General features: G+C 39.1%; 1 protein-coding gene across 1 annotated transcript in view; it reads left to right on the top strand.

The window, feature by feature from the left end:
* Positions 1–205: 205 nt before the first annotated feature.
* Positions 206–27,216, top strand: part of XPR1 (xenotropic and polytropic retrovirus receptor 1) — a 260,416-nt gene continuing 233,405 nt past the window's right edge. The window contains exon 1 of the mRNA XM_023203523.2: positions 206–480. Coding sequence (XP_023059291.1) covers positions 412–480 — 69 coding nt within the window. The 5' untranslated portion in view covers positions 206–411. The remainder of the gene's footprint in view (positions 481–27,216) is intronic.

The following is a 27,216-nucleotide window of genomic DNA, read 5'->3' on the forward strand; positions in this document are numbered from 1 at the left end:
TAACAACACTGCTGCTTCCCAGACTGGCGGTAGAGAGCAGCTGTAGGCCAACGAGAGCCAGACTGAAGAGGTCCGGGGAGGTGCCTTCAGCAATTACGGCCCACAAGGGGCGGAGTCTTAAGAAACGTATCTAAGCCCCACCCCTTACAGCGCCCCCTTCGTCAGGGCGGTGTAGGCGGTTACCATGGCGATGACGTCTAGAGGGCGGGGAGGGGCGGGGCCATGGAAAGGAGGAGGAAGATGGCGGGCGGGCGGCTCTGAAGAGACCTCGGCGGCGGCGGAGGAGGAGAGAAGCGCAGCGCCGCGCCGCGCCGGGGCCCATGTGGGGAGGAGTCGGAGTCGCTGTTGCCGCCGCCGCCGCCGCCGCCTGTAGCTGCTGGACCCGAGTGGGAGTGAGGGGGAAACGGCAGGATGAAGTTCGCCGAGCACCTCTCCGCGCACATCACTCCCGAGTGGAGGAAGCAATACATCCAGTATGAGGTACTGGCAGCGGCTGGGGTGTGGGAGGACTCGGAGGGTCCACCATCTCACCAGTCTTGACGTCCACCGCCGCCTTCCGCTTCGGCTGCCTCACTGTGCCCGGGCAGACTTTGACCCGCTGCCGCGGGGAGCCACTGCGGCATCCCCGCCGCGGCCGGCCGCCTCCCGGCTCCGCTGTCTTTCCCCTCCCCCGCAGCCCCACTGCCGCCGGGGTAACGGATATGCAGGCGGAGGGCCGGGAGGAAAGGCGCTGCCCGGGCCGGGGCAGGGGAACGGTGGGAGGGTGAGCTGCAGGTGGGGGAGTCACGGTGCGAGGGCAGCCCTGGGTCGCAGCGGTTCCGCGCTAATCCCCTTCTCCCCACTCGTCCTGACCTCTTGTCCTCACCCTCAGCGAGCGCCCCCTCGCCAAGGTTAGGTCTTGTTTCTCTCCACCTCTCACCAAGGAATCCTCTTCCAAGAGAAGCCCCTCCAGTGATTTCCTTCATTCCAAAGAGCCCTTCGGCTTTTTCCCTCTTGCTCACTGTTGACAAAGGCTTTGTAACGGGGTTGAAACTTGACTTAAGTGTGTATCACATAGGCAGTGGTTATAGTTTTTGTAAACACGTTGTAATCAACTATTCTTCTTTGATAATAAGACTCTTTACTGATTGCGTGAAGTCTACAGAGTAAGAAAATCTTTGTTTTTGCCTCTTGTTTTGGAATGGAGGGAAGAGGAAGGAGTGAAGAGAATTATTTACATTTTTATATTTTCTGCTAAGTTTTTGCTAGCTGGGGAGAAAATTAGTATATCGTAAACAATATACCTTACCTGTGTATTACGGGAATCGTGCTCCCCATTCCCTCCCAATTTCTGTGCTAACACTCCTGGAAGGTATTTAATAGATAATAAGGAATCTTACGTTAATACAGGGAAAAATAAAGATAATGAACCCATTTATATGTTCAGAAGACAAGATACCTAAGAGACTTTAAGCATTGCAGTAGGTTATTCTCAGTAGCTGGCAATTCAGCTCCTGGATAGAGAAAGACCGACTTATCTGTAACCTCCAGGAATTCACATCTATTTTGTGTGCAGGAACAAAGAATATAAAATCAACATGAACACACATAACCTAGCTAGATTTTATGAATTAAACTATTTTAGTTCTCCATTTGATTTTTATATAAGTTTAGTGATAGGATGTTTGGGCAATAGCAGTGAGTGTATTTATTCATATAGCCATTGTAATAATTGAAGAAGACAGAGAAAGAGATGCAGGTAGGTTAAACAGAATCTTGAATATTGTGAAATAAATTCACTTGCAACCTAGAGTATTTGATTATTGCTAGAAGTGAAAGGCCTGGAATTATTAATGCTTTATTGTCACTTAATTTCTTATAGTGTTTTGTGCCCATGCTTTGTAAGAATGAATGAAATAAGGGACTACCATTTCAGCCTGCAGAGTTGATTTATTGTTTCTAATAACATTCAGTTTTAAAACCTTGGCTAGAGTCCAAGTGATGGTTTTTATTGAAAGAAGGGTATTGGTCTTTCATCTTTCTAGTAGTAATTTTCAGCACCACTGCCAGTTCTTCATAGAGGCACAGGACAGGAGCATGCTGAAGCACATCTTAGATTTGTTATATAGCGTGGAATGCTTTGGGCTGAAGTAATAGTGGCTGGATGTATGCCATGATTCGTTTTAGGTATTTCAACACTTAACTATTTCATAGAATTGTATTAATTTGCAATATCTGAAGCTGGAAGGAGAAGCATACGATTTAGTTTGAAAATGCAACCCTCTTAATTTGTAATGTCGCTTTTGTGGCTGGAGGAACAACAGTGATTCTGGGGCTCCTCATTCATATAGTCCACTTGGATACTGTTCCTAAATGTTTACTGTAGATTGGTCACAGAGGGGAAAAGTTCCTGAGATTATGTTGTGTCTGCATTATCTTTCTCAGGCCAGTTATAAATTATGTTTTGAAAAATTCATTTATTCTGGATAATTGAAATTTGATTCTGCAGAGTTCCTACTATATGGCTCCTGTCCTAGATAAACTCATCGTTTGGTAGGCAAAATTAAATAAGGCGCACTTTTCTTTGTAAGTTGGAATCAACGAATATTTTATAGGGTTGGAATCTCCGTTTTGTGTGTTGGTTCCAAAGAGTTGGTGCTATTCCTTTAAAAGTAATAGAGAGATGTAAATGAGAGTCTTTAGAGTTCAGGAATTTTAGCAGTTTAAAACTTTGGGGGAAAAGGACATCCATAAAAATTCGCTAGAGAAAAAGGACCTTTTCACAATGAATTAAACTGTAGTTTCTCATATGAGGATGATGCTCTTAAAACACTATCAGTAGAACAGATGCTGGGGTTTGTTTTTCAAGCACTGATGGTGAAATTTTGGTATTTTACCCTTGGTTTCTAGCCTAGGGTGCTTTCTAGTGTTATGAATCAATATGAGCTGTTCAGCTTCTTTGGTTTTTTGTGTCATTTTGCTATATTAAATATTACTTGAAATAAACAGAGAATTAGAATCTGAAAATTTTATTTTACATCTATAATCATATTTAATTATATATAATATGTATATATGGTAATACAATAAATACTAGTGTTTGTATATGTTAGCCATGAGACCTGGGTACAATCTTTTTTGCCTTTCCCAGGCTCGTTCTTCTTCCATAAAGTAAGTATATAGGGCCAGAGCTTTTCAAGGTTCATTCTAGGTCATGTTTTTGATTTAACTTTTAATGGTTTTTATTCCTTGAATTGATAAAATTGTTAATGGTAATAACCCATCAATATCCTGAAAACTTATATTTTTTAATTGAAAAGTAAGTTGTGGTGTTCACAGATTCAGGCTTCATAGGCAGAATAATAAAGCATAAAATAATAGACCAACATGGAGAAGCCATATAAAGAAAATCTATTCGATCCATTTGTAAGTAGTTTTTACAAACAAGCTGAGACTATTCCTGTTTCCAGTAATCTGTTTGAGTATAAATCTTGGCATATAAAATAGAACACTGGTAAATCTTTGTAAGAGCTTTTTTAAAATTTAGAGTTAATGACTATATATTTTAAAGCTCTGCAATTGATTTGTCAAAATTAACTGAGCCTGGTTTCAACCAAATAGACTAATATGACCATGTTACTATTTTGCAGAATATTAGCAGAAGACGCAAATGTATTTGGTACCTTAGGTTGCTGACTTTCCCTAGGGCCTTGTGTGTCTTTGGTTTCTTGGGACCCATGAATGATTCTTTTCAGTGTACCCTTTGTTTTGTAATAAAATAACAAGGTTTCTAAATTACAGCATTTTGGAGCTAAAGGGAATTTAAAGATTATCTACCTTGTTTTTCCAGGCAAGGAAACTCAGGTTCAGAGGGGTTGAGCCACTTGTTTAGGAATATGTGTATGTCTCTTGAGCATGTGTAAGCATTGAGAGTCAGGTCACACTGTGTGATCCTGATGAAATCATTTGTTCTTTCAGCTAAGACACATCTTAAGTTTCTTTAATGTTAGAGAATTGGACTTGATTTCTAAGCTCACAACCCCATATTATTTAAGGACTCATCCAGCTCTAAAATTCTGTGTTTTTTAATGGTTTAATTATGTTTGATATATAAAGAGGACAGAACTTAACAGGACTATTAATAGCATCCTCTAAAATTAATAATATCCTTTCAAAAATTTTTGATATTTTGATCTGTAAATAAGATGTTAACCCAGTGAAACTCTCATATTTAACTTAAAAGAGGATGACGATGAGTTCATTTTTTATTGCAGGATTTTGGAAAGGAGAGGTTCTGCATGAACTACTCTTCCCTTATATTCAAGTATAAGGAGACATTACCGTTAACATTATTAAAATTTTCATTTATAGAACTCTCCCATGGGAACACTTGTGTTACAGGCTTCAGTTTCCCAAAGGTATTATGTTGATTAGGTAGAGTTAACTTGCCTTGCTGCAACTTGTTTGAAATTTCCAGTTTGGCCACCCGATGGGGCACAAACCACACTTTTTCTTTCAGACACTTTTGTAAATGGAAGTATAGTGTAGTGTATTTAAGATAACACTTGTAAATGATTGCGTCAATGAGTTGGTTGGCATTTACACATGTTTCTTGAGTGGAATGAATGTTGTAAAGACAGGAAGCTATAACTATTTTTTTTATCATCTTTAAGTGTGTTAGCATGAGTATCCTGAAAAGATTATACTTGTCCGTTTATCCTGAAGGTTGGTTTTGGATCAGCTTTTGGGTGAAGGCCCAGATCATAAGAACCTAAGAATCTTATTTGACCTGGGGTGACCGTGGAAAATTAGTCCTAGCTTCAAATTCAGTCCTAGTCTGGGAAGCATTGAAGAGAATGATTGAGTGTGCTGGGTAGGGATTTCAGGTATGTTTGAGTTGTAGGCCCCAAAGGAGTGTGCCCAAAACTCCCATGGAGTAAGAGAAGACAGTATTAGAAAAGTAAGGGGGCCAGACACAGTAGCTCACGCCTGTAATTCCAACACTTTGGGAGGCCAAGGCAGGCAGATCACTTGAGGTCAAGAAATCGAGACCATTCTGGCCAACATGGTGAAACCCTGTCTCTACTAAAAATACAAAAATTAGCTGGGTGTGGTGGTGCACGCCTGTAGTCCCAGCTACTCGGGAGGCTGAGGCAGGAGAATTGCTTGCACTGGGGAGGCAGAGGTTGCAGTGAGCTGAGATCGTGCCACTGCACTCCAGCCTGGCAACCGAGTGAGACTTTGTCTCAAAAAAAAAAAAAAAAAAAAGAAAGAAAGGAAAGAAAAGAAAAGTAAGGACATGTCTTAAGACTCCTGTAAAGATTCCATAACAGTAATACCAATAATGCAAGCACAAGTGAACAACAAGAAAATGACAACAGAGCTGAGGTTTCTCCTTCTAGTACTAGCTTTTTGGCAGCCAAATTACAGATACACTGACACTTTAGTAAACTTGACAAGAAGTTTGCCAAAAATTTAAAAATTATTAAGTTAATGCTTTTTTTTTTTTTTTTTTTTGGAGACAGAGTCTTGCTCTGTCACTCAGGCTGGAATGCAGTGGCCTGATCTCAGCTCACTGCAACCTCCGTCTCCCAGGTTCAAGCCATTCTTGTGCCTCAGCTTCCCAAGTAGCTGGGATTATAGGCGCGCACCCCTACACCCAGCTAATTTTTGTATTTTTAGTAGAGATGGAGCTTCACCATATTGGCCAGGCTGGTCTCGAACTCCTATTCTCAAATGATCCACCCACCTCAGCCTCCCAAAGTGCTGGGATTACAGGCATGAGCCACCACTCCTGGCCTAAGCTAACTCTTTGAAGTAAGGTTTTACATCTACTGTCAGTCACAATGAACTTGACTGTAAGTGTATATATTATATTATGAGTATTCTGCCTTCGTGAGGTCTGTTTTTTTCAGTTTATAGCCATTATAATTAAGTTTCAAAATCAAATTAATCCTAAACTTTGAACCAGGCTTTTGAAATACTGTATTTTTTTAATGAAGATTAAAAAAAAATGCAACTTTTCAGTTTTGTTCTGAAGGCATTGTTATTGATAATTTCTTAGATCAAAAATATTTTTGTACTATTCATAAATGAAAGGTAAAAATTATTTCATCCTTTTGTCATCTTTTTAAAACTTCTATTTTGAACAGTTTTGTTTTACATTGTACATAAGTATAGATGGGTATAATTAATACATAAATATGCATATATTGGAGATACATAAAGCTTTTTTGAAATAGGGGTTTGACCTAATAAAAGTTTGGAAGACTTTGCCCAACTTGTACAGATTAACCACAGCTGATTTGTGGGTTGCCTGGTATTGAGGTGGCCTTTGGGAATGAGAGAGTATCAGAATTCAACAGGGTTCCTGCCCACTGTATTTGCCTTTTCAGGTCTTTCCTTTTCTAGTAAATGCTAAAAGAAGCCAGCAGAGAAAGCTCATGAACAAATACCTTACAAATCATTAGTTCATTCCACAAATTTATGGAAGTGTTCCTTTGCTATAGGCTGATTTGTCATTAAATGCTAGCTTTCAGTACCTTAAAAATAGCAGGAAAAAACCAAAACACACACACACCAAATTTGTGTGTATGTGTGTGTTTGGTTTTGTATTTCAGTCAACATAGTATTTTTAAAATTAAAAAATGGTATAGAAAGGGAAGACTGAAGATTGAGGACTTGAAACATGGTTACAAATTACTTTTGTATAAATTTGTATTACTGTTGTAATACAAATAAGTCTTGTATTACTTTATACTTTTGTATAAATTTGGATTACTTTTGTAACTTAAGTTATATGCCTTTAAAGTCTTAGTTGTTTACTCAGACTGATATTTAGTCACCTATTTCTTCCCATCACCAAGCAAGTGTGGTATGTATAAGGACTGATCAGAAAATCTTTTAAAAATTAGGCTGGGCATGGTGGCTCACACCTGTACTCCCAGTACTTTGGGAGGCCAAGGCTGGCAGATCACCTGAGATCAGGAGTTCAAGACCAGCCTGGCCAACATGGTGAAACCCCATTTCTACTAAAAATACAAAAATTAGCTGGGTGTAGTGGCATGTGCCTGCTGCTTGGGAGGCTGAGGCACAAGACTTGCTTGAACCCGGGAGGCGGAGGTTGCAGTGAGCTGAGATAGCACCACTGCTCTCCAACCTGGGTGACAGAGTGAGACACTGTCTGAAAAAAAAAAAACACAAAAAACTAAAACCCTTTAAAAATTGTTTATTTGCTAGGGAGTCAAAGGAAAATATAATTAATCTACTGTAAACATAACATTTTCATAATCTCTATAACAAGAGGCTTAATATATTGATTAAGAAAACATAGTCATCTCTTATTAATTGAGGATGACCTGCTGTATTAGAAAGACCTTGGACTAGAAATCAGATATAAATCCTAAAATCCAGTTCTATCATTGACTGTTCATAAATAACTAGTGAACAAGTGATTTTTTTGAAGATTGAAGTACTGAAATTTAATCATAAAGTGGGAAGTTTTTAGGTTATTTTTGTGTGTGTTACTTATTTAGGCTAAATTTGGTAAAGTTGTAATTCATAGAGTAATCCATGTGCTTTGTGGGCTTTTTTTATACCTTAGAGTAGTGGTTCTCAAACTTTTTGGTCTCAGGACCACTTGAAACTCTTACCAGTTATTGAAGATTCCAGTGTACATTGATACATATGCTGTATTAGAAGTTTGAAGATAGCCTGAAAAAAAGGTTCTCTAGTCTTATCAAACATGGAAGAGGATAAAGGAGTCCCCTGGGTGAGGAGTGTCTGGTATCTGCTCCACAGCCAGGACAATAGAGAAAAGAAAGTTGGCTTCCCTGGATCTCATAATTCTACTTTCCTTTCTTTAAATTGAATTAGCAGAAGTGTGGTAAGCTTGTCATTAAGGAGAAAGGAATTAACATTTATTGAGCAGTTAGGAACCAGGTGTCAGCTGTTTTACATATGTTATCTCAATGTTCACAACAGTTTTGTAAGATAGATGATATATTATCTCCATTTTACTGATGAGGAAACCCAGGCTTAGAGAGATCAGTAATTTGCTTAAGGCTATATGCTTAGTAAGTAAATGGAACCAGAATTTGAAATCAAATCAGATCAGACTGTGGAGCTCTTGCTTTTATATGGAAATTGTAAATAACAACAGTGATGGTAGTAGTGGCAATAACAGCAGCTGTTATTTTTTGAGTGCTTACTGTATCAGGCGCTGTGGTAAGCTCTTTAAAAACACCTCTTACAGCGTAGGTTGTTAGCTCTGTTTCTAGATGGGGGAGACTGAATCTTGGAGCCATTAGGTAACTGATTATGTTGATAGTAATTGTGGATAGGTAACTGTGGAGATTGTAAGAGCCCATGCTCTTCGTTCCTATATCCTACTGTTTTATGAAAAATGAATAAATCCATCCACTTATACATACATACATTTAGGTCTGGTCTGACCTGTTCGCAGGCACCACTGACCTTTCTACAGCCCAGTGAAGTAATGGCTGGTCTATTTTTAGTCCCAGGTCTTAGTCTGCATAGTTTGGAGATAGTAGAGTGTGGTCTGTGGGATAGTGTTCACCTCCGTTAAATTATATTTCCCTCAAGGTTATCAGTGTAACTATTACTGGAAAGCCAGCTGGTAAATAAAAGAACTTAGGAAGATGAATCAGAAGAAAAAGGTAAGGAGATAAGGTGATAAGGGTAAAAAGAGGAGGACAAAAGTGGACAACTGTTTGCTGTGCCACAGCTTTTGGTGTTTGGCTTCTGGATCATAAATCATGGAATGTTAGACTTGCAAGGAACTTTAAAGATTATTTAGCTCAACTTCCTTTTTTACCCAAATGGGAAAAGAGGTTAAGTGATTCAGGTTATATGGTTTGGTTCGTAGCTGAGTTAACACAATCACCCTGATTCATTTTATTGCTCATTATTTTATTTAATATGCTAGTATATTAATAACACATAGAGAGGAAAAACTCTGAAGCCAGTCTGCCTACGTTTATATTCCAGCTCCACCACCTGACTGGTTGAGTGACTTCAGGCAAGTCAGTTAACCTTTTTGTGCTTCGGTTTCCTCATCTGTAAAACAGGGATAATAATAGTACTTAGGGGATTGTTGTGAGGATTAAATGAGTTAAAAATATGAAAAGTGTTTAGAACAATGCCTGGCACATAGTAAGAGCAATAAATTTCCTATTAAAATTATTTCTTCTGCAGAGCTCAACAATACTAAATGATGATTGGCTAATATTAGTTTTGACTGGGAAAATAAGACTCAAAGCTTGTTCTCCAGGTTGGTCCAGTTTAGGTTTTCATGGAAAATAGCTTTGCTGATTTTTCGCTAATATTTTTCTTATCTTAATAAATCCCACTTAACCTTTTTGTAGAGAGTAAGAAAACCAGGTGAGAACAATTATGTGGCTGTGAGGTAAATTAGTTCTCTTGTAACTTGTATTCATCTCAGTTATAGACTGTGTCTGTATATTCATTTTTAAAATTGAGGTGAAGTTTGCATGTGTATTCTTAAGTATGTCTGAATGGCTTAAGTGAGTTGCTTGAGTTTTTAGTGGATATCTGATTTTGGTTCTTTTCAGTTTTCTAGTGAAAATTTAATTTTTAATCCTTTTTAGAGTTGAAAGAGACCTTCTCAACCCCTCTGTTTTACAAATGAATAAATTAAGAGCAGAGATGCCAAGATACCTGGTCAGAGTCTCACGACTAGCTGATGGCAGAGCCTGATGTAAGAATATTGGCCTTCTGCTTACTGCTGTACCTTGTTAAGGCTTATCATTGCTATATAAACATTGCTTTTAAATTTTAAGACTGAAGTTTCTTTGTAAGAGTCAGTAGGGATTTAAATGTTCTTACTAATGATTACTCAGATACTCTGCATTAATACGTTTATCTGTATCTAATCCATTAGATCCCATTAACAACCTGAAATAGTTCTTGCGAATGCCCATTAAAAAACTGCGTAAATTAATGATGTTATTATTTACCCAACAACAAAAAAGTTAGGCATTGCCCTATTTACGTATGGTCACAAGTGGAAACCTATCTTGAGTGAGGAGATAGGACTGAGGAATTAATGGGTAGGCTTGAGGGGTCAGATAACACTGAAAGCAAGACTCAGGAAGGTTTAGAAATGGATTGGCCTTGTTCCTCTGTAACATACCTGTATTTGAATGTTAGCACAGGTTACATGTGTTACCTGTACATGAAGAGTATATCCTCCACCTGTAACCCAAATTGCTAAGCCAAAGTCAGAGCATATATGGGTAGAGAAGAAAAGAATATGAATGAAACCAGTTTACTAAGTATACATGAGTGTCCCCTGTCTTTTTTTTTTTTAATAGTAAAACAATAATGATGATAATAACAACAACTCATGTTTGTTGAGTGCTCTAGTGTGCCAGGCATTTTACATTTAATCCTTACCTTCTAAGGTAGGTTTTGTTATCCCCATTATAAGAAGATACGGAGTCTGAGATTAAGTAGATTGCCGAAGGTCATGTAGCTAGGGAGTGGTTGAACCAGAATTCAGGCACAGGTATGACACAGATATTTCAGACACTGAATTCTTAACTTGGTATTTTGCTGTCAGGCAATATAATAGGTAAGCCTTAGTTCCTGCCTTAGAGGAGTTCTTAATTTGGTTGGTCTCCTAATCACAGTATATACTGTGATTATGTTATAGAGGAATGACCAATTGATTTTGCCCTAGAGCGCAAAGACATTTATCTTGGAAGGATCTACAGAGGTGGTGTTTGAACTGGGTACTAGAGATTGAGTATGATTTTAACACATAGTGAAGAGGGGAAAGGGCACCTGGGGAAGTCTAGGCAGTTAGAGCAATAGAGAGCAGAGGCAAAGATAAGTGGAAGTATCCAAACATAGTTAATGCAATCTGGTTTAGTTAGGTCTGTTGAAGAGCTAGTAAGGTGAAGTTGAGAAGGTGAGTTGGGAGGGATGAAAGGGTGAAGGGCCTGTAATACCATTCTAAGAAGTTTAAACGTTTTCCTGGTGTGAAGCATGAAGGATTTTAAATAAGAGATTGGGAGAGGGGTTAGTTTAAAGTGAGGTGTGTAATCTAGATCTTGGAGGATACTTTGGAGAGTGCAAGACCAAAGATAGGGAAACCAAAGAGCATAGCCAAAGATAATGAAGGCTTGAATTAATACCTTATTTAATCAATTTTAATATGTGGTTTTTTTCACATTTTAACATCGGAAATCAGGGTATGTCAGGGTATGTCTTATAATTAATGCTATGCCATAGTTTAATTGGCAGACATTTTCCCATTCTTAGAAGCACATAAAATAATGGTGTATGTTATTATTAGTGGCATTCTAGATTTGATGAAATACAATAGTAATAACATAACATTCACTGAATGCCTACTATTTGTCAGGCAGAGTAGTAGATAGTTGTCAGTGTCCATCATCTAGCACAGTGTGTCTGTCACATTTAGCAACTCACATATTTGTTGAATGAATTATCTCGTGATCCTTACAACAGGCCTGTTGACATAGGTGTTTAGCCCATTTTATGTGAAAATAGAGTCTCATATTTAAGTAATTGTTCAAAGTCAAACAGCTAGTTAATGGTAGAGTTAAGATAATGAACCTAGGTCTGCCTTACTCCAAATTCCATTTTTTTATCACTATGGATGCTCTGTGGTTTTACTGAGATAGGAAGAGGGTTCAAGAAGAAGAGTGGATTTGAAATTTGGTAGAAATATTAGGACTTTCACTGATGGAGTTCAAGTAAAAGGTGCATTTGAGGCCACTGTGTTGCTTGGGAACACCATTTGACTGGCTGCCAAGAAGCCTCTTAGAATGTCTTTACCGTGGTGAATTCAATGCGGCTCAGGTTCTCATCAGAATTTGGTCTTTTCCATAACTCTGGTTTGATGGGGCTTGGGCAATAGTATATAACTGATTGATTGAATGATATTAAGCTCACGTGGGAGTGATGTATAAACATGTGGGTGCCAAATTACTAATTTACAATGAGAAATATACCTAACATTCACATTCCAGGCTAAAATACGTTTTTCCTGTCACCAAGCTGTGAAAGGAGATACATAATAACTAGAAGGTGACTGGCTGTTTATATACTATAATTAGAAAGAGAGAGTTAATGGTACATTTATTTAATGCTGTTGGGCCAGTGTCCCACAGTGTTTAAATGGGTCAGGTCCTCGGTTGGGGTTGTCTTCTTCCTGGATTATGCTTGTATGTGCTGCCATTGTTTTGAGACTTTCCTTTTCCTATACTTTCAACGCTGACCTCTCCCTCTTCTGATTTACTTATTTATTTATTTTTTTTAAAGATAACGTCAATACTACTGATACGGGTCTGTGACTATTTTTTTAACTTTGTATCTATCTTCTGATCTATTGTATGTGAAGTTTAGAGTTTAGTTAGATTCCAACAGACTAATTTGAATTTTGGTCTCATTGCTTGTTAGATATAAGACCTCTCTGAGCCTTAGAATCTATCTGTAAAACAGTGGAAATAAATTTCTCAGTAATTGTGATGTTGAGATATTATGTATGTAAAACACCTGGCCTATATGTTGTAGGCCAGTGGTTCGCAACCTTTTTGGCACCAGGGACTGGTTTTGTGGAAGACAGTTTTTCCACATACGAACGGGAGAGGGAATGGTTTTGGGATGATTCAAGCATGTTACATTTATTGTGTACTTTATTTTTATTATATTTACATTGTAGTATATAATAATTATACAGCTCAACATAATGTAGAATCAGTGGAAGGCAGAGCTTGTTTTCCTGCAACTGGATGGTCCTGTCTGGGACTGAGGGGAGACAGTGACACACAAAGTGTGTTGCTTATGTTCAGTCTACTCCGTAATCTGGTTTTGGTTGCTGTCACTGCAGAAAACCTGCTTCACAAAGATAGGAAGTTGGAAATGGAAGCAGGCTTTTCAGTGCTTTTGTGACAATCTCAGGATATTCTGCCTTGACTTGAATCCAGAATGTATGGAAATTTGAAGTTGTCTCATACAGACTTTTAAGTCCACCATCATTTATGATCTCAAGCAGTTGCTCTTCTAGCACGGACAAAGCTGATTCACCTGGTTTATTCGCAAATAGGTTGCGGATCCATTCTTTCCCAGTTTGGGGGTCTTTTGTGGTTGGGAGGTAGTGCTTAAACTGTTTTGAAAGCTGAGATAGGTGATCATGCACCAGCTGGGAGAAAGAAGGCCCTGGCTGAGTCTCTTTCAGAATCTCTGCTATGTTTGAAACATGTCAGAAATCTCAGTGTTCACTCGTCGCCCCCTTAATTCCAGTTTGGCTTTGAAGGCAGCTACTTCATCTGCAGACTTGAACACAGTTGTCCATCTCTCCCGAAGTGACAGATTGAGTTTGTTGAGCAGGTTGAATGTGTCACACAAGTTTTGCAACCCATTCTGTGTCACAGAAATGTGCTGTTAGTGGTGACTGGTTTTCTGAAATCTCTGGAGCAGCTCTTGTAACTAAGAAACTCTGGCCAGTGATCTACCTTTAGAAAGCCCTCTCGCTGAGAGAAGATGTGTGTGCTCTGCATCCATCTCCTCACAGAGCTGTGCAAACAGATATGAGATAAGGGCATGTACTTTAATGTTAATAATTTTAGTCACATCTTGCAAAATATTGTTCAGGCGACATTTTTCAGCGAGCCAGCATTTCTCTATGGATGACACGGCGCATAGACTCGACATTCAGAAGTGACCTCTTTGACCTGAGTAGTGAAACCAGAAAGCCGTCCAGTCATGGCAGCTGCTCTGTCCATGCATATACCAATACAAAATGGCCAATTCAGTTTTCCTGATATGTAATCATTAAAAAACTTGAATAGTTCTGCAGCTGTGGTGTTGGTTGGCAACAAAAGTGCACATACCATATCCTTATGCATATCCTCCTGAAAACATGTAACACAAAAACAGGCATTGTTGCCTTATTGTCAGCATTGGTAGACTTGTCAACCTGGATTCCATACCACGGTTCCCGTTAATGCTAACAATTGTGCCTCACTATCCTCTGCTATTTAAGCCATTTGTCTAGTTACAGTGCAAGCCAAAAGAGGAACACGTGCCACCTTTTGAACTGCAGCCTCTCCTTAAAGGTCATGACAAATGTCCTCAGCAGCAGACACGATCAACTCTTCACCAATAGTAAAGGGCTTCTTAGCTTTATCAGTGCGGTTAGCCACTAAGAATGATGCTGTCAGTGCAGACACATTTGATGAAGTGGTGATGTTCAATAACTGCTTCTGTTCTTCATGTTCGTTTTTTTTTTTTTTTTCTTTCGAAAAAGACTTGTCTTTTAATGCAGGGTGCTTGGTCCCATGTGATGAAGCAGTTTTGAAGGTTGCATGGCTTTCTTGGATAGCTGGTCGCCACATATACAAAGCTGGCTTGGAGAATGTGAATCACCTGTTGCAATGGACCCATTATTTAAGTAGGAGCCTTGGTATTTTCTTTTAAATGCAGCTTTCTTTTTGTTAACAGTCTTAGAATCGTCTGCTGTCTCATCATTGGGTGTTTTCCCCTTTTCAAAGAAGCTCTCTGCTCACATTTGTTTTTTACTCATTTTGGCTAGGGTTAGCTTGTGGGCTTACCAAAACTATGACTGAGACAAGTGCACAGTGCAGGAAAGAGGTGTGGATGGAAGTAGTAAATAAAATAATGGGTGGGCCATGTGCGGACTGAAGTAAGTGTCGGATTCTGACTTAAAGCCTGCCACCAGATGCAGCTGTACAATTGATGTACGTCAATCCCCTTCCTGCTATAAAGCCTGCCACAAGATGCAGCTTAATTGTCACTTACCACTCACTGGTAGGGTTTTGATATGAGTCTGTAAGCAATTGGTTTATTATGGTCTCTGTGCAGTCAAACCTCCCTACTAATGTTAATCTGTATTTGCAACTGCTTCACAGCACTAGCATCACTGCCTCAGCTCCACCTCAGATCATCAGACATTAGATTCTGATAAGGAGCAGCAACCTAGATCCCTCGCATGCGCAGTTCACAATAGGGTTCACCCTCCTATAAGACTCTAATGGTGCTGCTGATCTGCAGAGCTCTGGCCGTAATTTGAGCAATGGGGAGCCGCTGTAAATATGGATGAAACTTTGCTTGCTCACTTGCCCACTGCTCACCTCCTGCTGTACACTACTGTAGATTTTATGTAAACACTGTACAGTTAGGCTACACGAAATTCATAAAAATTGTGCTTTAACATTATGATGGCTACAACAGCTGCGACTTTACTAAGGCAGTAGGAATTTTTCAGTTCCATTATAATCTTATGGGACCACTGTTGTATATGTGGTCTGTTGTTGACCAAAACATCATTATGCTATGCATGACTATATTTTATTATCAAACTAGGCCAGGCGCTTAACTACTGTAGGTTTTGTCATTGTCATTTTTCTTCGTTGCGTTCTAAGGGAAGCAGCCTTGGTGACTGTCTGAGTAGGTAAGCTTTAGAATATAGCACTAGCCAGGCTGGGCCCCGCGGCTCACACCTGTAATTTCAGCATTTTGGGAGGCTAAGGTGGGCGGATCACCTGAGACTGGGAGTTTGAGACCAGCCTGGCCCAACGTGGTGAAACCCCATCTCTACTAAAAATACAAAATGAGCCAGATATGATGGTGCATGTTTGCAATCCCAGCTACTCCAGAGGCTGAGGCACGAGAATCGTTTGAACCCAGGAAGTGGAGGTTGCAGTGAGCCGAGATTGCGCCACTGCGCTCTAGCCTGGGTGACAGAGTGAGACACTTATCAAAAAAAAAAAAAAAAAAAAAAAAAAAAAGGAGAAAGAAAAAGTAGCCAGTAGATCTTTCTGCAATGTGGGTGTTCTATATCTGCATTGTCCAGTATGTGGCCACTAGTCAGATGTGGTTGTTTAGCATTTGAAATTTGGTTAGATAGACCAAGGACCTGAATGTTTAATTTTAGTTTATTAAAATTAAAAAATTTTGCTTTTGATGGCAACATGTTGGTAGTGGCTATTGCTCAGCTCTAAAACTTTCACTAAGTCATGGCAAAAAGGACAAATTATTCTAATTCAGTTTCCCTTCATTGTTGTATGTATGTATTTGTGTGTGTATCTCTCATTTTGGGATTTTCCGAGAATTTGTAGCAGCAGAGGTTAAGGTTCTAGGTCTGTCTCTGCCATTAAGTGGCAGTGCCTGTTTAGCTGCACTAGATGAGAGTCTCTCATTTCTGAAATGTAGGATAGTGTTTTTCAAAGATTGGTTCACTGCCCATGTGCATCAGAATTACCTGGGCTGCTTCTAAAAATACAGAAATGCAAATATGTGGACCCCACTAAATATCTATAGAAAGTAGAGTTTCTGGGGGTTCAAACCTGAGAAATCTGATTTTTTGTTTTGAAATGAAGTCTCACTCTATTGCCTCGGCTGGAGTGCAGTGGCACAATCTCGGCTCACTGCAACTTCCACCTCTTGGGTTCAAGCGATTCTCCTGCCTCAGCCTCCTGAGTAGCTGGGATTACAGGTGCACACCACCACACTCAGCTCATTTTTTGTATTTTCGGTAGAGATGGGGTTTCAGCATGTTGGCCAGGCTGGTCTCAGACTCCTGACTTCAGATGATCCACCCGGCTCAGCCTCTCAAAGTACTGGGATTACAGGTGTAAGCCATTGCGCCCAGCCAGAAATCTGATTTTTAAAATTGTTTTCTATAAATTCCTGAGATGATCCTGATTGCTATACTGATTACATCTGTTCCTTTCATCTCTGATAATTTTTGACATCTCTAATAATAATCTTTTAGCTATTTGTTATTTGGTTTTTATATGTATTTTTTGCAGTTAGCATCTTTTGGGGGGACTTACACACTGGGTTCCTGAAAATTACATTGTATTTCTCACAATTTTCGGATGTTTGTGGGAGGAGTATAAATCCTTGTTTGTGAAACTAATCCCCAAGAGAATTTTCTAGTGCAAACTAATAGCCATTTAGTATTTTGATTAAAGAATTAAAGATGCAGGCCAGGCGTGGTGGCTCACACCTGTAATCCCAGCACTTTGGGAGGCCAAGGCGGGCGGATCACGAGGTCAGGTGATCAAGACTATCCTGCCTAAGACAGTGAAACCCTGTCTCTACTAAAAATACAAAAAAAAATTTATCTGGGCGTGGTGGCGGCTACTTGGGAGGCTAAGGCAGGAGAATGGCATGAACCCGGAGGTGGAGCTTGCAGTGAGTGGAGATCGTGCCACTGCACTCCAGCCTGGGTGACAGAGTGAGACTCCGTCTCAAAAAAAAAAAGAAAAGAAAAAAGATGCGTAACTAAATATTAAGTGCTTAACTTTAGAGGTCACTCTTGAATGATATATGCAAATACTCTGTGTTGTGGACAGTCTGTAATTCATGTGTCATTGTTTAAATAATGGATATTTGAAACACACAGCCAATATCCTAGTTTTCCTGCAGTTAGACTTTTTAAGTAAACATATTCCTAGTTGTGGGTGTTATGGAGTTAGATAAAGGAAGCGGGCTAGAGATCCTACTATTTAGTATGTAGACATATTTTCAATCTGTGTTTCTCACCTTTGCCTTCTGCTGAGTCTGGAGTGATACCCCTGAGTCCTTCCTCCATCCTTTAATTGACTGCAGGCTCCTAGATATAGTGTAGTGAGGATGGAGGTGGTGGAGGTGGGAGCTGAGTGGACCTGTTAACTGCTTCTTCAGCCAGTCCTCCTATATTTAGCCCTGTCCCCTTAACTCTACCTTCTCAAGTACCTGATACTTCCACTTCCTTAACGTTTCTGGTGTCTAGGGGCTAGAATGGCTTGCTTCCTGTTGATATCTCTTTTTGAAGGTGTTTCAAGTTTCCCATTTTGTGTGCTGTCAGTTTACTACTCTCTCTGCTTTCTGTCTTCTAAAAATTTATTAAAACCTCTTATCTGCTGCTGTCACCTTCCCCATTCTTTTTATTCTTAGAGTTTTATACTTAAAAAAATTCCTAGATTGTCATTTTAGTAGGGTTTTGGGACAGAAAGAATTATCTAAATGTATATAGTCAGTCTGTCATTTTTTGCTGGAATGTCTACTGCCCTCCCCTAAACTTTTTTTTCTTTCTTAGAGACAGAGGTTTTGCTTTGTTGCCCAGGCTGGAGTGCAGTGGCACAATCATAGCTTACTGCAGTCTTCAATTCCTGGGCTCTAGGGATCCTCCCTCCTCAGCTTCCTGAGTAGCTGGGACTATAGGTGCACAGCACTATGCCTGGCTCCCCACACACTTTTTGATTAAACAGAGTTATTTGATCACCTGTATCAGTACTGTCACTAGCTAAATTTCTCAAATGAAAAGTACACATTTGTTGTCTCAATGCCCTTTACCTCTTAAAACCTAGAAAAAAGCCAAAAACAATTTATGTTGAGAATTCACTATGAGCTCTTTTTGTCATTTCCAAAGGCCTATCCTTAATCTTCATTTTCATTATTATCTCTAGTAACAAGAGTGAGGAAGGTAAGACAGAATCTTTAGGAATGAGAAGGGGTTCTTTAAGGATGTATGAGATCTATTCATATTTGAAGGCAGTAGAGAAAGTAGCTGAATTTAAATTTGTTGCAATTCAGGTTTCTTTCATTTATTATCTGTGAGACCTTTAAACAGTGATTTTCTCTCTCTGAATCTTAGTTTTCTTGTGTATAAAATGGAGGTAATGTTTACTTTGCAAAGTTGCGGTAATTAGATATAATATTTGAAAGTGCTGCAAGGGCCTGGCCTGTAGAATATACTTTCTGATAAATTGTAACTGTTAATTTCTGTTATCATTAAAAATAAGCCATAGAAATAACTTTTTTAAAATCAACAGATATTTATTTTAAAGTATTAGTACTCAGTCTTTTTTGCATAACAGGACCCCTTTTCGATGTCATAAAGTTTCTTGGAAACTGAATGATGGTAGCTGGACATTTGGAATCCATTTCTTTTTTTTTTTTTTTGAGACGGAGTTTCGCTCTTGCCACCCAGGCCTGATCTCGGCTCACTGCAACCTGTGCCTCCCGGGTTCAAGCAGTTCTCCTGCCTCAGCCTCATGAGTAGCTGGGATTACAGGCGCCTGCCACCACACCCGGCTAATTTTTGTATTTTTAGTAGAGGCGGGCTTTCACCATTTTGGCCAGGCTGGTCTCAAACTCTTGACCTCAGGTCATCTGCCCACCTCAGCCTCCCGAAGTGCTGGGATTACAGGCATGAGCCACGCACCTGGCCTGGAATCCATTTCTTAAACAGCATTGTGATAAGATGAATGACTGTATTTCATGGATACTAAGAGGCACATTGCCCTGTTCCACATTTGAACGTCTTTAACATTGGGATGCATCTTATGGATGTCACAGTTGAATTGGTAATGTTTTTCTTTCTTAATGGTACATAAAGTAATGGTGACTCTTAAGTCATTAATGGTATTTTAGATTTGATAAAATGCAGTAGTATTTTATTAGTACAACTATCTTCTTATGTTTTAAAATACAATAGTGTATTTGTAGTTTATTAGCCTGCAGATAATGCCTAGTTTATTAAGGGCTTACAGTGTTTAAATTGGAGCCCAGAAGTGATCTGGGACCCATGGATTAGAAACTATGTTTATAACCATATAGGAAATAACATTGTAGAACCTTTTGGTTCTACAAATGAGAAAGGACTTTGCATTTTGATGTTTCATTAAACTGGAAATGCTGTAAACTAATTCAATAAAAATAACAATAGCTGACACTTAAATTAACTGATGTGCTGATTTTAGACATTTAGATCTTGCAATACAAAGCCTGTGCAGTTTACAAACATATTTTGAACTGTACTAGATCCTGTGGCCTATAAAAGTGGAAGTGACAGGCCGGGCGCGGTGGCTCACGCCTGTAATTTCAGCACTTTGTGAGGCTGAGGCACGCGGATCACATGAAGTCTGGAGTTTGAGACCAGCCTGGTCAACATGGTGAAACCCTGTCTCTACTAAAAATACAAAAATTAGCTGGGCGTGGTGGCGGGCGCCTGTAATCCCAACTACTTGGGAGGCTGAGGCAGGAGAATTGCTTTAACCTGGGAGATGGAGGTTGCAGTAGCCGAGATGGTGCCATTGCATTCCAGCCTAGGAGATAGAGCAAGACTCCGTCTCAAAAAAAAAAAGGTTGAAATGACAGTGCTCTCTGCCCTCAGAGAATTTACAGCTATTACTACAATCATGTAAGAATGAGCTATATAGATTTAATTTTTGGAAGAGAGCATTTTGTTAATCATCAGCTTTATTATATCATCAGAATAGGATTGGTAGAAAAAGAAGATGATGACTTAGTCTTCTGTCTGATCTGCTCCAGCCTCCAGCCCAGGAGTGTGTCTGTGTGACTTTCCAAGAGCATTTAGTGGAAGTTAAATTACAGTGTCGGTAGCTTTGACATATGGGAACATTATTTTATTATGGTTAAATAAATCACTTATTTGAAATTGTAATAGTTTTCCTTTCCATACTTTTTATAAGAAATAAAGATTTTAGCTACTTTGATCAAGACAAACCAAAGATGTCGCATATGATGTAATAACGTGTAAATTTTGTGGTATAAAGTATTTTTCAAATCTAGCCTGATGTATTAATTATCTGTTACTGGATAGCAGATTACCTCAAAACTTAGTAGCTTAAAACAATAATAAACATTTATTGTCTCACACAGTTTCTGTGTAGCATGAGTTTTGGAGCTGCTTACCTGGGTAATTCTGGCTCAGGGTATTTTGTGAGATTGCAGTCAAGATGTTATCTGGGGCTGCAGTCATCTCAAGGCTTGACTGGTCTGGAAGATCCAATTCTAGGCTGACTCACTCAAATGGTTTGCAATTTGTGCTGGCTTTTCAAAAGGCCTCAGTTCTTCACCACTTGAACCTCTGCTTAGGACTGCTTGAATTTTTTCATGGCTAGCTTACCCCAGAGTGGGTGAACTAAGAGAGAACTAGATGAACACCACAGTATCTTTTATGACCTAGCCTTAGAAGTCGTACTCTGTTATTTGCACAATATTCTGATTGTACAGATACAAGGCTAACCTGTACAGGGTTAGCTTTACCTGTACAGGGCTAACCTGTATAATCAGTAGAATATTGTAGAGGTAAAAATCATTGGGAGGTGGAAGGTGGTGTTATTTCAGAGGCTAGGGTCCACCAGATATACAAATCTAATGTTATAGAAAAGTCTTGGAAATAAAAGGGGAAATATTGGAAAACTGAGAGGCCCAAAGTAAGAGGTAAATTTTAAAAAGTAAGATGGCACTTCATATTGGTGGGCTATTTTGTTGTCTTTCTCAAAGAAGCATGGATTATAGAATGAGCAATACTTGGCAGTTATTGGGCAAGGTACAGTAGTCCCCCCCTTATCCACGGGATACTTTCCAAGACCCCCAGTGGATGCCTAAAACCATGGATAATACTGAACTCCATATTAATACTATGATTGTTTCTATACCTACATACCTATGATAAAGTTTAATAAATTAGGCACAATAAGAGATTAACAACAATTAATAATAAAATAGAACAATTAAAATAATATGCCAGAATCACCACTCTTGTACTTTGAGGCCATTACTGAGTAAAGTAATGGTTACTTGAATATAAGCACTGCAAAAAAATACTGTGGCAGTTGATCTGGTAACTGAATTAACTACTAAGTGACTAATGGGTGGGTATCCTGTATAGTGTGGATATACTACATGCTACTCAGAATGGTGTGAAATCTAAAACATATGAATTACTTGCTTCTGGAATTTTCCACTTACGTTTTTGGACTTCGGTTGACCATGGGTAACAAACTGAGGAAAGCGAAACCTCGGGTAAGGGGGGACTACTGTACTTTAATAACCTCTCTGAATCTCATTTCTTCAGTGGTAAAATGAGAATCATTTACCTTAGAGAATTGTAAGTTTCTGTTAAAGTGGTGTGTTTCAAATATTCAGAACATTATCTGAGAGTAGGCATTCAATAAATGTTAACTATTACAGTTTTAATATTGATAAGTATTTGTGGCCATCGTAGTCTCAGCTCTCATGTGTAGTCAGCGTAATATAACCTAGCTTCTGCCCCATCACTCTACTAAAACTACTTTCTTGCAAGTTGCTAGAGAGCAATAATCCTCAGATCTAATCACCTCTTCTCATCTTCTTTGATTCTAAGCAACTTTTAATAGTTTTTAATATCTATTCCTTCTTGAAATGCTTGTCCCTGAAGGTTTTTAAAAAATTGTGGTAAAGTATATAAACATAAAATGTATCATCTTCATCATTTTTAAGTACAGTTCAGTGGCATTAAATACTTTCACATTGTTGTGCAACCATCTTTACCATCCATCTCAATTGTTTTCATCTTATAAAACCTAAACTCTTTCCTCTTAAACAACAACTCCCTATTTATTACTCCCTCTGGTTCCTGGCAACCACCATTCTACTTTCTGTCTTGATGATTTTGACTAAGTACCTCATGTAAGTAGAATCATACAATATTTGTCCTTTTGTGATGTGATTACATCACTTAGTATAATGTCCCCAAGGTGCATCCATGTTGTGCATAATGTAGAATTTCCTTCCTTTTTGAGGCTATTATTCTACTATATGGATATATAATATTTTGCTTATCCAGTCATCTATTGAAAGATGCTTGGGTTGCCTTCATGAGTTTAGCTATTGTGAATGCTAAAATATGAAGGCAAAATACCTCTCTGTGTTCAAAGAGCTATTTCTTTTTTTTTGAGACGGAGTCTTGCTCTGTCGCCCAGGCTGGAGTGCAGTGGCCGGATCTCAGCTCACTGCAAGCTCTGCCTCCCGGGTTTATGCCATTCTCCTGCCTCAGCCTCCCGAGTAGCTGGGACTACAGGCGCCCGCCACCTCGCCCAGCTAGTTTTTTGTATTTTTTAGTAGAGACGGGGTTTCACCGTGTTAGCCAGGATGGTCTCGATCTCCTGACCTCGTGATCCGCCCGTCTCAGCCTCCCAAAGTGCTGGGATTACAGGCTTGAGCCACCGCGCCCGGCTTCAAAGAGCTATTTCAACACAGGTGTACAAATATCTGTCTGAGATCCTGGTTTCAGTACTTTTGGGTGTATACTCAGAAGTATAATTGCTGGATCTTATAAAAAATGAAAATCTATAGTTTTGACTTTTTGAGGAACCACCATAGTGTTTTCCACAGTAGTTGTACCATTTTACATTTCCACCAACAGTGCACAATTTCTCCACATTTTTGCCAACACTTACTTCCTATTCTTTTTTTAAGTAGTAGCCATCCTGTCAAATGAATATGGTATCTCACTGTAGTTTTGATATGCACTTCCCTAATGATTAGTAATGTTGAGGCTCTTTTTATGTGGTTAGTTTGGTTATTTCTTTATCTTCATTGGAGAAATAATCTGTTCAAGTCTTTTGTCCATTTTTGAATTGGATTGTTTTTTATTGTTGAGTTTTAGGAGTTCTCTGTCTGTTCTGGATATGAACCCCTTATCAGATATATGATTTGTAACTATTTTCTCCCATTCAGTGGGTTGCTTTTCAATTCTGTTGATAGTCTCTCTCTCTCTCTTTCTTTTTTTTTTGAGACGGGGTCTCATTCTGTCACCCAGGCTGAAGTGTAGTGGTGCGATCTTGGCTCACTGCAACCTCTGCTTCCTGGGCTTAAGCAGTCCTCCCACCTCAGCCTCCTGAGTAGCTGGGACTATAGTCATGCACCTCCATACCTGGCTAAGATAGTGTCTTTTGAGGTACAATTTTTAAAAGTTTTCATGAAGTCCAATTTGTCCATTTTTGTTGTTGTTGCCTATGCCTTTGGTGTCTTATGCTAGATCCAGTGGTGTTAAACTTTTGTCCTGTGCTTTCTTTTAAGAATTTTATAGCTTTAAGTCTTACATTTAGGTCTTTTATCCTTTTTGAGTTAATTTTTAAAAAAATTTGCACAATTTTTATTATCCTTGATTACTGAGGACCGTCTTTTTTTAATTTCTAATTTTTGTGGATGCATAGTAGGTGTATATATTTATGGAGTATATAGCTTATTTTGATATGGGCATACACTGTATAATATTTGTCAGGGTAAATGAGGTATACCTCACTTCAAACATTTATTCTTTCTCTTACAAATAATCTAATTATCCTCTCTTAGTTATTTTAAAATGTACAATGAAATTATTATTGACTATAGTCAACCTGTTGCATTATCAAATACTAGATCTGATTCAGTTTTTTTTTTTTTTTTAAAGAGGGAGTCTCGCTCTGTCGCCCGGGCTGGAGTGCAGTGGCCGGATCTCAGCTCACTGCAAGCTCCGCCTCCCGGGTTTACGCCATTCTCCTGCCTCAGCCTCCCGAGTAGCTGGGACTACAGGCGCCCGCCACCTCGCCCGGCTAGATTTTTGTATTTTTTAGTAGAGACGGGGTTTCACCGTGTTAGCCAGGATGGTCTCGATCTCCTGACCTCGTGATCCGCCCGTCTCGGCCTCCCAAAGTGCTGGGATTACAGGTTTGAGCCACCGCGCCTGGCCATGATTCAGTTTTTATAACTGTTTTTTGATACCCATTAACTATCTGCCCCCCACTACCCTCCTGAGCCTCTAGTAATTATCCTTCTACTCTCTATCTTCATTAGTTCAATGGTTAATTTTTAGCTTCCACAAATAAGTGAGAAGATGCAAAGTTTGTCTTTCTGTGCCTGGCCTCTTTGACTTAACATAATGACTTCTAGTTCCATCCATGTTGTTACAGGTGCCAAGTCATTCTTTTTAATGGCTTAATAGTATTACATTGTGTGTGTGTGTGTGTATGTGTGTGTGTGTATCATATTTTCATTATCCATTCATCTGTTGACAGACACTTGGGTTGCTTCCAAATCTTGGCTATTGTGAACAGTGCTGCAGCTAATGTGGGAGTGCAGATGTCTCTTGAATATACTGATTTTCTTTATTTCAGGTATATACCTAGCAATGGGATTGCTGGATCATATGGTAGTTATATTTTTAGTTTTTGAGGAAGCTCCAAACTGTTCTCCATAGTGAATGTACTAATTTACATTTCCACCAATAGCGTATGAGGGTTCCCTTTTCTCCACATCCTTGCCAGCATTTATTATTGCCTGTCTTTTGGATACAATTCATTTTAAGTGGGGTGAGATGATATCTCATTGTAATTTTGATTTGCATTTCTCTGATGATCAGTGATGTTGAGCACCTTTTCATATGCCTGTTTGCCCTTTGCATGTGTTCTTTTGAGAAATGTCTGTTCAGATCTTTGGTCCATTTCTTAATTGGATTATTAGGTTTTATTTTCCTATAGAGTTGTTATAGGAAATAGTTTTTCCCATTCTGTGGGATATCTCTTCATTTTGTTGATTGCTTCCTTTGCTGTGCAGAAGATTTTTAACTTGATGTAATCCCATTCGTCCATTTTGCTTTGGTTGCCTGTGCTTGTGGGGTATTGAAGAAATCTTAGCGTAGTTCAGTGACCTGGAGACTTTCCTCAGTGTTTTCTTTTAGTAGTTTCATAGCTTGAGGTTTTAGATTTAAGCCTTTAATCCACTTTTATTTGATTTTTGTATATGGTGAGAGTTGGGGTCTAGTTTTGTTCTTCTTGCATGGGTATATCCAGTTTTCCCAGTACCACTTACTGAAGAGATTGTCCTTTCTCCAATGTATCTTCTTGGCACCTTTGTTGAAAATGAGTTCACCGGCCGGGTGCGGTGGCTCAAACCTGTAATCCCAGCACTTTGGGAGGCCGAGACGGGTGGATCACGAGGTCAGGAGATCGAGACCATCCTGGCTAACACGGTGAAACCCCGTCTCTACTAAAAATACAAAAACTAGCCGGGCGAGGTGGCGGGCGCCTGTAGTCCCAGCTACTCGGGAGGCTGAGGCAGGAGAGTGGCGTAAACCCGGGAGGCAGAGCTTGCAGTGAGCTGAGATCAGGCCACTGCACTCCAGTCTGTGCGACAGAGCGAGACTCCGCCTCAAAAAAAAAAAAAAAAAAGAAAAAGAAAATGAGTTCACCGTAGATGTATGGATTTGTTTCTGGATTCCTTATTCTTTTCCATTGTTCTGTGTGTCTGTTTTTATGCTAGTACCATGCTATTTTTGTCACTATAGCTCTGTGGTATAATTTGAAGTCAGGTGATGTGATTCCTCCAGTTTTCTTTTTGCTCAGGATTACTTTGGCTATTCTGGGTCTTTTGTGGTTTCATATAAATTTTAGGATTTTTTTTTTTTCTATTTCTGTGAAGAATGTCATTGGTATTTTGATAGAGATTGCATTGAATCTGTAGATTGTTTTGGGTAATATGGACATTTTAACAATATTGAGTCTTCCAATTCATGAACCTGGAATATCTTTCCATTTTTTGCATGTGTGTCCTCTTTAGTTTCTTTCATCAATGTTTTATAGTTTTCATTGTAGAGATCTATCACTTCTTTGGTTAATTCCTAGGTATTTAATTTTATTTGTAACTACTATAAATGGGATTACTTTCTTGATTTCTTTTTCAGATCATTCGCTATTGACATACAGAAATGCTACTGATTTTGTATGTTGATTTTGTATCCTGCAATTTTACTGAATTTGTTTAGCAGTAAAACAAATTTGGTGGAATGTTTAGGTTTTTCCAATTATAAGATCATATCATCTGCAAACAAGAATAGTTTGACTTCTTTCTTTCCAGCTTGGATGCCCTTTATTTCTTTCTCTTGTCTGATTGCTCTAGCTAGCACTTCTAGTACTATGTTGAACAACAATGGTGAAAGTGGGCATCCTTGTCTTGTTTCAGATCTTAGAGGAAAGGCTTTCAGTTTTTCCCCATTCAGTATGATACTAGCTGTAAGTCTGTTGCGTATGGCTTTTAATTGTGTTGAGGTATGTTTCTTGTATACGGAGGTTTTTGAGGGTTTTTATTGTGAGAGGATGTTGAATTTTATCAAATGCTTATTCGGCATCAACCAAAGTGATTATATGGTTTTTATCCTTTACTCCGTTGGTATGATGTATCACATTGATTTGTGTATGTTGAACCGTCCTTGCATCCCTGGGATAAATCTCACTTGGTCATGATGAATGATCTTTTAAATGTGTTGTTGAGTATTTTGTTGAAGATTTTTACATCAATGTTCATTAAGGATATTGACCTGTAGTCAGTCCGCCTGCCTGCCTCCTTCCTTCCTTCCTTCCTTCCTTCCTTCCTTCCTTCCTTCCTTCC

This window comes from Piliocolobus tephrosceles, chromosome 1, assembly GCF_002776525.5.
Source record: "Piliocolobus tephrosceles isolate RC106 chromosome 1, ASM277652v3, whole genome shotgun sequence".
Classification (NCBI taxonomy): Eukaryota; Metazoa; Chordata; class Mammalia; order Primates; family Cercopithecidae; genus Piliocolobus; species Piliocolobus tephrosceles.